Below are 12329 nucleotides of genomic sequence, written 5' to 3'. Positions count from 1 at the left end.
GCACCTAACAACATTAGGTCTCATTCCACCAGGGCAACAGCCACTTCAACTGCCTACCTCAGAGGAGTACCTACCAAGGACATTTTGGAAGTAGCAACTTCTGTACATGCCTTCACCAAGCATTACCATCTGCCTCTTTACTCCAAATCCAGAGCTGGCTTTGCCACTGCAGTTCTGCAGGGCCTTATAGCCACCCCTAATGCCTTATAAAACTAGCCACCCTACCTCTGCTTTGGGATTCTACCCAAGTGTGATGACTGCAGCAGTGTAACACGATGAACATAGTACAGTTTTGTACCTACCATAAATGTAGATGTTCGAGTGTATACACTGCTGCAGTCCAGGTTACCCTCCCTCCTTCCCTCTTACTTGCTGTTATTTACCCTAGTATTCTACCCTTTGCTGCCTATGGGAAGTATTTGCTGGTAGCATAAAGTATTTGATTGCTTTTCTTATGTATGTTTTATTAGCAATTTACATTGCCTACCTTTTTGGGGGCACCTGACATCTGGGGCAAGAAAAACTGAAGAAAATGGCATCGGCTGCATCTTATATACCCCTGGCGCACTGACGTCAGGGAAGAAGCGACAGCAACCGACGCCGGACCAAGACTTTGGAACTCGGGCCGACTGCGGGGACTGCCTGACGGCAGGATAACCCAAGTGTGATGACTGCAGCAGTGTATACACTCGAACATCTACATTTATGGTAGGTACAAAACTGTACTTTTTGAAATCTATTTTACTCTTTCTGGCATACACCAAACCTTTTGTTCATGTTTCAGAACTGGCAAAAGGTAACTATTTTTCACTTTCCTGAAATCAGAAAATGTGTAACAACGTTGAGCACTGTTCAGAGTTGTCGAGGCTTGATCTCCAACACAGCATCCACTACAGAACTGTGTTGTGGAACTGGCAGCTTTCGAAGCTATAGTGCACTGTGTTATCACAAAAAAAAAAAAAAAGTTGTAGCTAAGTGAAGGGTCTAAATGCTTTTAAACCTGTTAATTGATGGAAAGTGCTCTTAGCTTCAGGCCTCTATCACTGGGACACCAGTAAGTATGTTGCAGCTGTCAGAGCTGCAGAACATATTGTGCTTCCTACACTTTTCCTTTGAAAGTGATAATATGACTGAGCATCTACAACTCCCTCTGTTAAAAAAAAAAAATATGATTGGTTTCTCTGATCATGGCCAACTGAAAGTTCACCAGATGTCAAGAGATTCACCTTTCTAGGTGAACTTCTTGTCATCCATTTCTCATACACTTAATGACTTGGTTATGATTGGAGACTCATTTATAATCTTAGTCTGGGATATCCTATGTGAAGAAAATTAAACTTTGCAAAAAAAAAAAATGTTTATTTCCATGTACAAATAATACCAGTGATAAGTGCTGCATAGTGATTGATTGTTCACAAGTCTGTTTCAAACAAGTTAAATATTTCAAGAAGCAGTGCAGAGAACTGATTCTGATTCTCCTAGTAACAGAAGTATTCAGTCAAGTAATGGTTGCAGTAAGGCTTCTGTTCAGAGTAGCTGTTCCTTATGAATTTAAGAATTGTGCAAGGATTTAATTTGAAACTGTCTGATTAGTTTGCTTATAAAACACAGTATTTTTTTGAAGAAACAGCCTCAGCCCCTAACTCTAGTAACCTTTTGTTCTCCCAGGATGATCCTGCCAGTGATACAGATTTGGCTTTCCAGCTCAGTTCTCAGTCTCCTACCTCCCACTCTCAGCTTACCGTGGACTTGCCAGTGAATATCCTCCAGGTAGCGTCTCATTACAGTTGTGACAAGGACATTGTGTTGGAATTTGATTGTCAGATAAATTACTGAAATGTTTGAGTAGTTTGTTTTGGCACCTTTTTATTTAAACATTTTAGTTTACCATGTTCACATCAGTTCAACTCAAAAAAGCCTTCCATTAGAGCTAGTGGGATATGATTAGAGTTAATTTCTGAATTTTAAAAGCTGGGTGTGGAGTGATGGAGATTTTAGTGAAGCAGACTGGCCCCTCCGCCTCTAGTTGTATGAGGAGTGCAAAAAATGAAGGAGAAATGAGATTCAACTTTCAAGGAGTTCTAGGAAACAGTAAGTGTATAGGCATTTTGGTTCATTTCCTTATGATTTTGAAGAAATGTTTACCTTACACTAGCAAGATTGTGTTAATGTAAATCAAATTGCTGGCACTTGGGATTTTTTCCTTGTTTTGATAAGGAGGATATGTTCATCGTAGGTTTTTTCCTCCCTTCATTGGTACCATCACATTAGGTTTTCCTTTCCTTTCCTTCAGAGAAGTTCATCATCTTTGCATTTCCTGCTTATGTTGTTTGTGCTGTATGTAGCTCCTTAAAATGTTAATACTTCAGCTGCAGTTTTCTAAATTGCCGTTGCATGTCAGCAGTGTCTTAAGTTTTATTGTGTGTTTCTATCAGACATAATCTCTCATTTGTATGATATGTCTGTGGCATTTGGGCAAAGTGGATGCATATGCATGTCTTATTAGAATTCTTGAGGACAGTGAATTAGTTTTGGTTGATGAGTTACTTTTTTGTGGGGGAATTTTTCTTAATTCTTAAAGGACCATTGTTAGAAGAGAGAATGTGTGCACACAAGTGTGTGTGTATGCATACACATCTCTCTCTCTCATATATATATATATATATATATATATATATATATATATATATATATATATATATACACACACACACACACACACACACACACACACACACACATGCATCTTTACAGTAGGCTTATGTCTGTCTGACCGTCCTCCTTTGCAGCATATAGATACCCCAGCAAAGAAAAAAACTGCGCATGTTAGCCCACCCCCTCCAGACACACAGAAGGAATGACTAAACTTCTCTCAAAGCCTTTTTAAGGCCTTTGTGACGCTTAGGCCTTCGTCAGGTCACCCTGCATCCCCTCCGGCCTGGCCTGCTTCCCCACAGAAAAGACCTAGGCCTCATCCCACTTCAAAGGAAGATTCTTCCTGTGAAGAGGATGACAACCCTTTGGATTACTCTTAAATCCCCTCTCCATTAGATTATGCCTCCCCTGAAGAGGATTCTAATGGAACAGAATCCCCTATGGCAGAGATTTCTTTTGGGGAGACTGTATATCTAGAATGTGTGACGACTTCAGATGGGACAGTACAGAGATGTCTACAGTCCCCTAGTCCTTTAGCCATTCCTCATGCTATACCTGCCTTTTTGGATGCTTTTGCATTCACTTCCACTCATCTGGACTCTCGGCCCCCAGTCCTGAAAATCCAGACAGGTACTACAAGGTATAGAAAAACAACTTGCAAGACACCGAACTGTCACACGAACTACCACACCATCAAAGAGAACAACGAACCAGTGGAAATAGCACTTTATTTTCTCTAGCGCCTCGGCTCACCAAAAGCCTTCAAGGAGTAACAATTCACATACATCAAGAGTATATATAACACTACCAACTTGATTATTCAATTAAACATAAAACTAATTCTCCACTTAAAAAGACAGTGTATTAAATCAAACTTTTCTAACAACACTCGGTATTTAACCCTGCAGGACTCAATGTTTCATATTTCAAAATAAAAATCATTTCTTTCTTTAAAAGTGCATTTTTTATTTTACCCTCACTAGCTTCATTTATAAAAATCCGCTCTAAAATAGTGACCTTCAAACTATCACATTTACCATTATGAAACTCTACAAAATGTTGAGCTAAGGGACTTTCTATTTTATTTGCTCTTATGTCCCTTAAATGTTCCATAATTCTAACTTTAAACATTCTTTTAGTTTGACCTACATAAAATTTTTCGCAACTACATTGAATAACATATAACTCGCTCTGTTTTACAATTAAAATGACCGTTAGGTTTAAAACTAATTCCATTAATATATGGAAAAAAATTTTTACATAAGGACAAACTTTACATTTTCCACATGGTACTGTTCCCTTAACAACAATTTGTTCATATATTTTCTCACCCGGTCTAATAAATTTCGTGTGCACTATCCTATCCCTTATATTTCTCCCTCTTTTATAAGCAAAATTCAATTTCTTTTCTACTAACTCATTAAGCTCTCTATAATTTTGCAAAAATTTCCAAAAATGTAAAATACATTTCTTAATGTTTTCACTATATATATTAAATGTAGAGACCATAAAAATCTCTTCCGACTCTTTTTTATTATTCATACTAGCTTTATTGTTCTGTTTTTTCCAACATTTTAGTCCCCTATTGTATCTTTTATCAAATATTTTATTTATACTCGAGTTAAGTAATTGTCTATCATATTGCCTTCTTATAAACATATCTGTTGTATTCTTAATCTCAATTAAGAAATCTTTTTCGTCATTATAGATGCGAAATAATCTTAAAAATTCACTATAAGGTAAAGCTTCCAAGGTGTGCCTGGGATGGCCACTTGTGCCCATTAAAAATTCGTTCAGGCAATCAAATTTCCTATGTATGCCTGTACCTATAATACCCTGTAAATTAATATCCAAAAAGGAAACATTCTCACATTTCACATTGTATGCCATCAAACATTATACCAAACCTATTTGTTTGTATATCTTGTACAAATTTCTCAACTTCAAATTTACCTCCCTCACACAAAAAAATTAAATCAGTAAATCTGAAATAATATATAACATAATTTTTAACAAACAAATGAGTATAAATGTATTCAAATTCCACCAATCCCATAAAAATATTTGCATACATGGGTGAAAATGCAGCACCCATGGCTGTACCTTGGATTTGGTGGAAAATTTTATTATCAAAATAAAAATAATAATTCTCCAAATAAAATTTCACTAAATCTAAAATATAATGTGTTAATGGTGAATCCCCCATCTGCTTATATAAAGCCTCTATTCCAAAAGAATTTTTAATATTAGTGTATAGGCTTTTAACATCTAAAGTCAACCAGTACATATTTTCACTCCAAATCACATTTTTTATTCTATTCAAAAAATCGAACGAATCTTGTATATAGGATGGACGTTTCTGTGCCTCCTTCAGTAGCACTTGATGTAGAACCACCCCTAGATTGTGTAAAAAATAATTACTAGCCGAGACAATCGGTCTACCTGGGGGATTTATCATATCCTTATGGATTTTAGGTAGACAGTAAAAATAGGCTGGACTACACTCTTGAATGTTCAACTTATTTTCAACATCAACATCTAACCAGTAACCTAATCTCAAGCCTCTATGTATTAGGTTCAAGTAATTTTCCTTGGCTACTATTATAGCCTCCTCAGAAGCTTCACAGTATATAGACTCGTCTCCTAATAAATCTGCACACATTTTATAATATTGAGTATAATGCATGATAACAATTTTATTGCCTTTATCTGAAGGCTTTACTATTGGATCACATTGTTTGGAAAAATTCATTAATTCCATCCATTCATTTTTGGATAAATTAAAATTTACATTTCTGTTTAAATTATCTATTAATGCATCATTTTCAAAACCCGCCATCATTTGAAAGTTTTTTATCCCTTCATGTACAAATGGTGGCATAAATTTAGATTTTGTTTTAATTACAGACGTATCTATGGTACAATACGCGTTCAATTCACTAACACAAGATAAGAATGAATCATTCAAAGAATTATTACTAGCTTCTAACGAATGCGTATCCGAGCTTTGTGAGTTATTCAACAAATCCATTGGCCCTGCATTTTTAGCAACAATACAATTAAAATAATGCCACAAATGTAATTTACGAACAAACCTAAATAGCTCTATTTTACATTCATATTTTTTTGGCACAACTGTATGTACAAATTTTAGTCCATGATTCAAGACAGTAAAAACTTCTTCGCTAATATAACAACCAGATAAATTAACAACTGAATTCAAAACATGATAAGAACAAGAATCAGTACCATCTAGTCCTTTTGTTTTCGCGCCATTGGCGGGGGGGCCCTCCTCTCTGTGATTCTTGTTCCGTATAACTTCTTTTCTGTTGTTGTTGCCTCCCATATGTTTTAAAGGGATGAAAATGTTCCAAAAAGTAACAGTCGTCTACTGGTGAGGGCAAAGGTGGAAAATCAGAACCTAAATCACTGTCACTCTGTTGTCTATTCTTTCTGAGGACCACTCCCATTAAGGTGACCCATTCTGGAATGTAAATGCTGATTGGATCCACCAAAGAAGGCTGTGTATTTTACGCATCTTTTGTTCCAGTACTTTTTTCTCATGTACAGTGAGTTTGTCCTGAATTTCAGTAAGACAGGATTCAAATTTCACCCTTCTAAAGTAGACATTAAATTTGTACATACCATAGTGATTTCTTTTTTGATGTTAGACAATTTAAGAATGTCCCGTTCTGTTAAAATATTAAGCCATTCAATTGAACAATGATGTGCCGCTTTTTTCCATATCTGTTGGAAAACTTTATCAGTTGCACATGTCACAATGAAGGGCTCTGATGGAAATTTTACTGCTCTCAAGCCTCTAGGTACTATGTTAAGATCTACATACATTTGCAGGCTTGTGTAATTATAATAAGTGAGCACTTCTTTGTCCATTAAATTACTAAGTTTTGAAATCAAGATTTTTACTTCTCCTGGATATTCCATAGAACGCTTACCAATATGAGCAAAAGGATTACTTCCTCGTTTGTTTCGAGTTTGTCAAAAAGCGCTCCCATACTGCCATACTGGAACACCAGATGCATTTTCAGTAACCTCGTTCCTCTCCTTTCGATCAGAGCTACGCTCCATATTGGTATTAATAAAGCCATCAAGAGTCCACAGAAAAGACCTAGGCCTCATCCCACTTCAAAGGAAGATTCTTCCTGTGAAGAGGATGACAACCCTTTGGATTACTCTTAAATCCCCTCTCCATTAGATTATGCCTCCCCTGAAGAGGCTTCTAATGGAACAGAATCCCCTATGGCGGAGATTTCTTTTGGGGAGACTGTATGTCTAGAATGCGTGACCACTTCAAATGGGGCAGTGCAGAGATGTCTACAGTCCCCTAGTCCTTTAGCCATTTCTCATGCCATACCTGCCTTTTTGGATGCTTTTGCATCCACTTCCACTCATCTGGACTCTCGGCCCCCAGCCCTGAAAATCCAGACAGGTACTACAAGGTACCCAAGGACTGCCATATTCTTTTCAAGGTCCCAGTTGCAGATCCTTCAGTAATATCTGTAGTGTCTGATAAGGGCTTTCTCAAATTTCCAAACTTATTCCAGACATGACATTTTCTGAAAACAAGGCCATGGTATTCTCACTCCTTGCTGCTGCTTCTCAGGTAGCCACTCTGTTACGTGCAGCTATGATGCTGTAGAAACCACTTCTAGAACTGCTGCTTCCTCTTCTGCCCTCAGAAGATTTGCCTGCCTTAGGCTTCAGCCACTACCTGAGGACATCAAGGCAAAAATAATGGGAGCCCCCTTAGACAGTATTGCCTTTTTTGGCAAACCATCTACGGAGTGTTTCAAATCTCTGCAAGAGAAAAGCAAAGAACTTAAAGATCTTAAGCACATTCTGGTATCCCCTGTGGATAAATTTCACAGAAACTACCCTGCAAAACAATTCTTCATATGCAGGCAATACACAGCCTCACAAACTAGACCCCAGAAAAGGCCTAAGAAGACTCGACGGTTTTCTCCTACTTATGCCTCTTCTTCCCAAATGGCTAAACAGCCCTTTCCTGGTCGGACGGGCTTCTCCTCGTGACTCTTCCAGCAGCGTGCCATGCCCTCCCCTTTTTTAGCTCCTTTCCCTATCCCTTCCATCTTGGGAACTCATCACTCAAGACTCTTGGGTATTAAACATCATCAAGAGGGGGTACTTCATGGTTTGACAAAAGGTGCATCCCTTCAGGGGTATTCCCGTACCTCCAAAAGATCAGCCCGCCCTTTCCCACCAGTCCTGCAAAGCCTTTTGGAACAGGGCACTATCAAACCTGTTCCCCCCAGTGCAAGAGGGAAGAGGTTTTTACTCTCTATTTCTAGTTCCCAGAAAGGAAGGTCCTCGGAGACCTATTCTAGGCCTCTCCTACCTCAATGACTTTCTCATAGTCCCCTCATTCAAAATGCTTACTTTGTAAACCTTACTCCTCTCTCGAGCATTCCTGGTTTCCATAGACATCAGAGATGCTTGCCTTCATATTCCCATCCACCACAGATGCAGGAAATTCCTATGATTCTGTGTGGGATCCTTGCACTGTCAGTTCTCTGCTTTGTCTTTTGGACTCTCCACTGTCCTGAGAGTCTTCACAAAATGTCTAGCTCCAGTGGCAGCCTTTGGCAGACTCCAAGGGATCTCAGTCTACCCTTCAAGCCAGTTCTCAAACAGAATTAAGCTAAAATCTCCAAATGGCAGTTGTCATTCTACAAGTTTTGGGATTTACCATAAACTTCAAGAAATAATCCCTGGTCCCATCCCAAGATCATAACTTTCTGGGCTGCAGATTTCAAACCCAGAGCATGACGGTGTCACTTCCACCTTCCAGGACACAGGAGATTTTGCTGCTCTTTGCAGAGACACTCCCCTTAGATCAGATCTCTGACAGGCAGTTCCTCAGAATCTTGGGGCTGATGGCATCCACCATCTCTATGCTTCCACTAGCAAGGTTACACATGAGATAACGGCAATGGTTCCTCAAGTCAGTATGGTCTCAACATGCCCACCCTCTAGAATCTCAAATCCCTCTTCTACCCTGTCTCAAGAAGGAGCTCTAGTGGTGAATAACACAGCTGTCTAAATCCAGGCCTCCCCATTCACCAACTGCCACCAACTCAAGTCCTGTTCACACATGCATCAGACACTGGTTGAGGAGCAGCCCTAGATCACCACACAGTTCAAGGAGAGTGAGCACCCTCCCAAATGAGGGAACCACATAAACATCAAGGAAATGAAGGCATTAGTCTTTGCCCTTCAAGCATTCCAACCCCTTATCAGACCAGGGAGATTGCGTGTACATACAGACAACATGACAGTCTTATCTTTCGGTATATAAATGGGGGGGGGGGGGTCCTACTTTGTCAATGCTGGTGTATTGGATCAGCTGGTCAACACCCCTACAAGAGGTGAAAATTATCCTGGTCCTAACCTACATGAGTAGCCACTGTAGCACTCTTACAGTGTCATCCTCCTTGGTAAGATCCAACCATAAAGCAAACACTTTTGAAGTATCCATCTCTCCCCGTCAGGTCAAATGAAAAAAAAAATTTCCAAAGCTGACTCCAGTCTCCTCTGTGCAGGTATAAGCAGCTTCACAACCACTGTCCCTTCAGTTGGAACTAGCACTAATTCCAAGCCTACACCAAAAAAACTATACGAGCACCTACATAGCTGTATGGGCTCAGATGTACCTAACAGGACAAAATCATCTTCCTCAAGGAAGAGTAGACCTGTCTGATGGACAGCAGCAATAAGCAAACTCTGAAATAAAAGAAAATAATTGATGTGTAGGACCAAGAAGGAGTAGGTGCCAAGTTGATTGCAATCTCTCCTTTGTCTGAACAAGCAAATAAGGTCACTGATTAAATCCTCTAAGGCTAAGTTCGAGTCCAAATTGGCTACATCCACTAAGGACAGTCACAAGGCCTTCTTCACATATGTCCGCCATTTCAGAGGTAACACCCAAATCTGCTCTGAACTGGTAGTCAACACCACATACACAAACGCCATAGATTTAGCTAACCTGCTGGCAGACAGGTTCAGTGAAAACTTCACCCCCCCCGTCCCCCGTCCCCATCAGTAAGCCAGAACATCCCTAGCACCTGTCCCCCTCCCCTTCTCATCACCAGGAAGTAGGTCCTTAATACCCTCTCAAAGGCAAAAAATACAGTCTCTATGGGACCCGGTAACATCTCGGGCTGTATCCTACATGAACTCAGGCATGAGCTGTCAGCTCCATTAGACACCCTATTCAACCAAAACCTGAGCACCGCCTTCATCCCTGCTGAGTGGAGGACAGCCACCGTCATCCCACTACACAAAGGTGGAGCGTCCACTGACCTAGGCAATTATATCCACCTCAGCCTTAAGCATCCGCTGACCTAGGCAATTATAGCCCCCTCAGCCTAACTAGCCTGATCTGTAAAGCCATGGAATGTATTATCATGGACGTTATAAACAAGGACATTGGCAACCTCCAAATGCTTGACCCCACGCAGTTTGCTTTTGTCAAAGGGAGATCATGCCTGTTAGACTTGGTGGTCTTCTTTAAAACAGTGACCAAAGCCATGGACGAGGGGAAGACTGTGCACACCACCTACCTTGACCTAGCTAAAGCCTTTGACACTATTCCCCACTTGGGCTTAATAGATAAATTCACCCAGCTAGGCATCAACCCCGTATGTTACCAGAAGGGTAGCTGACTTGGCTCATTGATAGAACCCACTCAAAGTAGGGGAAGCCACCTCTAGTAGTAGACCCGTAATGAGCGGTGTACCCCAAGGATCGGTCTTGGGGCCTCTACTGTTTGGGATATACTTTTCTGAGGTGCAAGCCAAAACCAGTGGTCTGTGGCTGACCAAGTTTGCAGATGACTGCAAGTTGGGTGCTGTCTTGCATTTCCCTAGTGATGTGAACATCCTGCAAGAGGGCCTTACCCAAACTAATGACTGGTGCTAGAAGCATGGCCTCAAACTGAATGCCAAGAAATGCATCATTATCCCCTTTGGGGAAAATGGCATCCCCACTAGTTATCACATTAATAACAATGTACTAAGCATGCAATCAGTCGTGAGGGACTTGGGCACCCAGGTTTAATGCAACCTCACTTTTGAGCACCACATTGCCTCTGTTGTACTGAAGGCTTTCTATATGGCCCACCTCATAAATAAGTATATTTCATCCATGAACAAGGAGGTCATAACATCTCTGTAGTCCTCCCTTATCAGACCCATTATCTAGTACAGTGCCCCCTTCAGCATGTACCTTGCCAGTCACATGCAGCAGTTGGAGAGACCACAGAGGTTCCTGACCAGGAAGATCCAGTGTCTCAAACACCTATCCTATACAGATAGGCTAAAAGCCCTGTCCCTCTACTCAGACTGCTCAAAGGTGATCTGTATCTGGCATACAAGGCCATCTCAGAGCCAGCCTTGATGGAGTTGCTGCATATCCTAAGACAAACTCCACTTGAGCAACCTGCATGCAAGGCCATAACCTGGTCTGTAACATTAGTAGAATTTGTTGGTGGGCTAGATTTGTGTCCCAAAAACTCCCCTATTTTTGGAATAGACTCCCTCTCCATGTCAGGCAGAGTACCTCTCTAGCCCTCTTTAAGAGGAACCTGGATGACTGGATGGGAAACAGAAAATACACCCCTGGGATCCCCACCTGTGTCCCTGCTGGACAGGGGAAACAGGTGCTGACTTTAAGGAAACATGGATGAAATTCTTGGCTAGGCTTATAAGGGCCTCCGGGCCAACAGCCTAGTATCATCCTATGAGCCTTTGCAGACTAGCTATGCAGGTCTGGGATCTAGCACGCCTCCTGGATGTATCCCTTCAGACGGTTTACATCCCTTCCAGTCAGAATACATTGGCAGACTCCCTAAGCAGATCCAGAACACAAGCCGACGAATGGATGCTTCACAGGGATGTGTTCCTGGACATTGTCCACCAGTGGGGTATTCCAGAGATAGACTTGTTTTCCTCCCCTTTGAACAAACAGCTCACACATTTTTGTGCCAGAGAACTCCATCCTCAGGCATGGAGAGTGGACGCTGTATCAGTCTCCTGAAAGGGGGAATTCCTATATGCATTCCTTCCCCTTCCACTCATTCTGAAATTCCTCTTGAAAATCCAACAGGAAAAAATCAAAAATCTTGCTGTTGACTCCCTACTGGCCCAAGACCGCATTGGATGTCCTTCATGTTTCACTGTTGCAGTCATCACATTTGGGTTATCTGCCTGATTATCAAAGTCTTGGGTCCTTCGTCGGTTGCTGTCTCATCTTCCGTGATGTCAGGTAGTCAAGGGTATAAAGCATGCAGCCAATGCCATTAAATCAGTCTTTATTGCCGTGCGGTGCCCGAAGCAGTTCGCAAGTGCTAGTCAGCCGACTCCTGAAATTTTCATTTTCGAGTTTCAGAACCAAAGTCTTCAACTAAAGCTAAGTACCCCATTGGAGAAACTTTTGCTTTCTCTAAACCGATGTCAGTAAAAGTCAATAATTATATTTCTTGTGGAAAGCAAATACAAAGATTTTCATTCGTACTGTATTCCTTGCCATGGTGGTGCAGCGATAGCGTTGTTGCCTCACAGCAAGAGCTTCTCCCATTCGATTCTCGGCTGGAGTGCGGGGAGTGCCTTTTGTGTGGAGTCTGCATGTCCTCCCTG

At 41.0% G+C, this 12329-nt stretch overlaps 1 protein-coding gene across 2 annotated transcripts in view; it reads left to right on the top strand.

Annotated features, from left to right (window-relative positions):
• The window catches only part of ZXDC (ZXD family zinc finger C), a 1157677-nt gene that overhangs the window by 969750 nt on the left and 175598 nt on the right, over positions 1–12329 (top strand). Inside the window, exon 9 of one of the 2 annotated variants that reach the window (XM_044078595.1) lies at positions 1669–1770. In XM_044078595.1, the coding sequence (XP_043934530.1) occupies positions 1669–1770 (102 nt within the window). Of the gene's footprint in view, positions 1–1668; positions 1771–12329 lie in introns of those variants that run through there. The other variant, XM_044078596.1, reaches the window with a different exon arrangement.

This window comes from Protopterus annectens, chromosome 7.part1 (assembly GCF_019279795.1).
Source record: "Protopterus annectens isolate FY-2018-M chromosome 7.part1, PAN1.0, whole genome shotgun sequence".
Classification (NCBI taxonomy): domain Eukaryota; kingdom Metazoa; phylum Chordata; order Ceratodontiformes; family Protopteridae; genus Protopterus; species Protopterus annectens.
The sequence above is the reverse complement of the archived record's forward strand: the minus strand, read 5'-3'. Positions and strand labels throughout refer to the sequence as shown.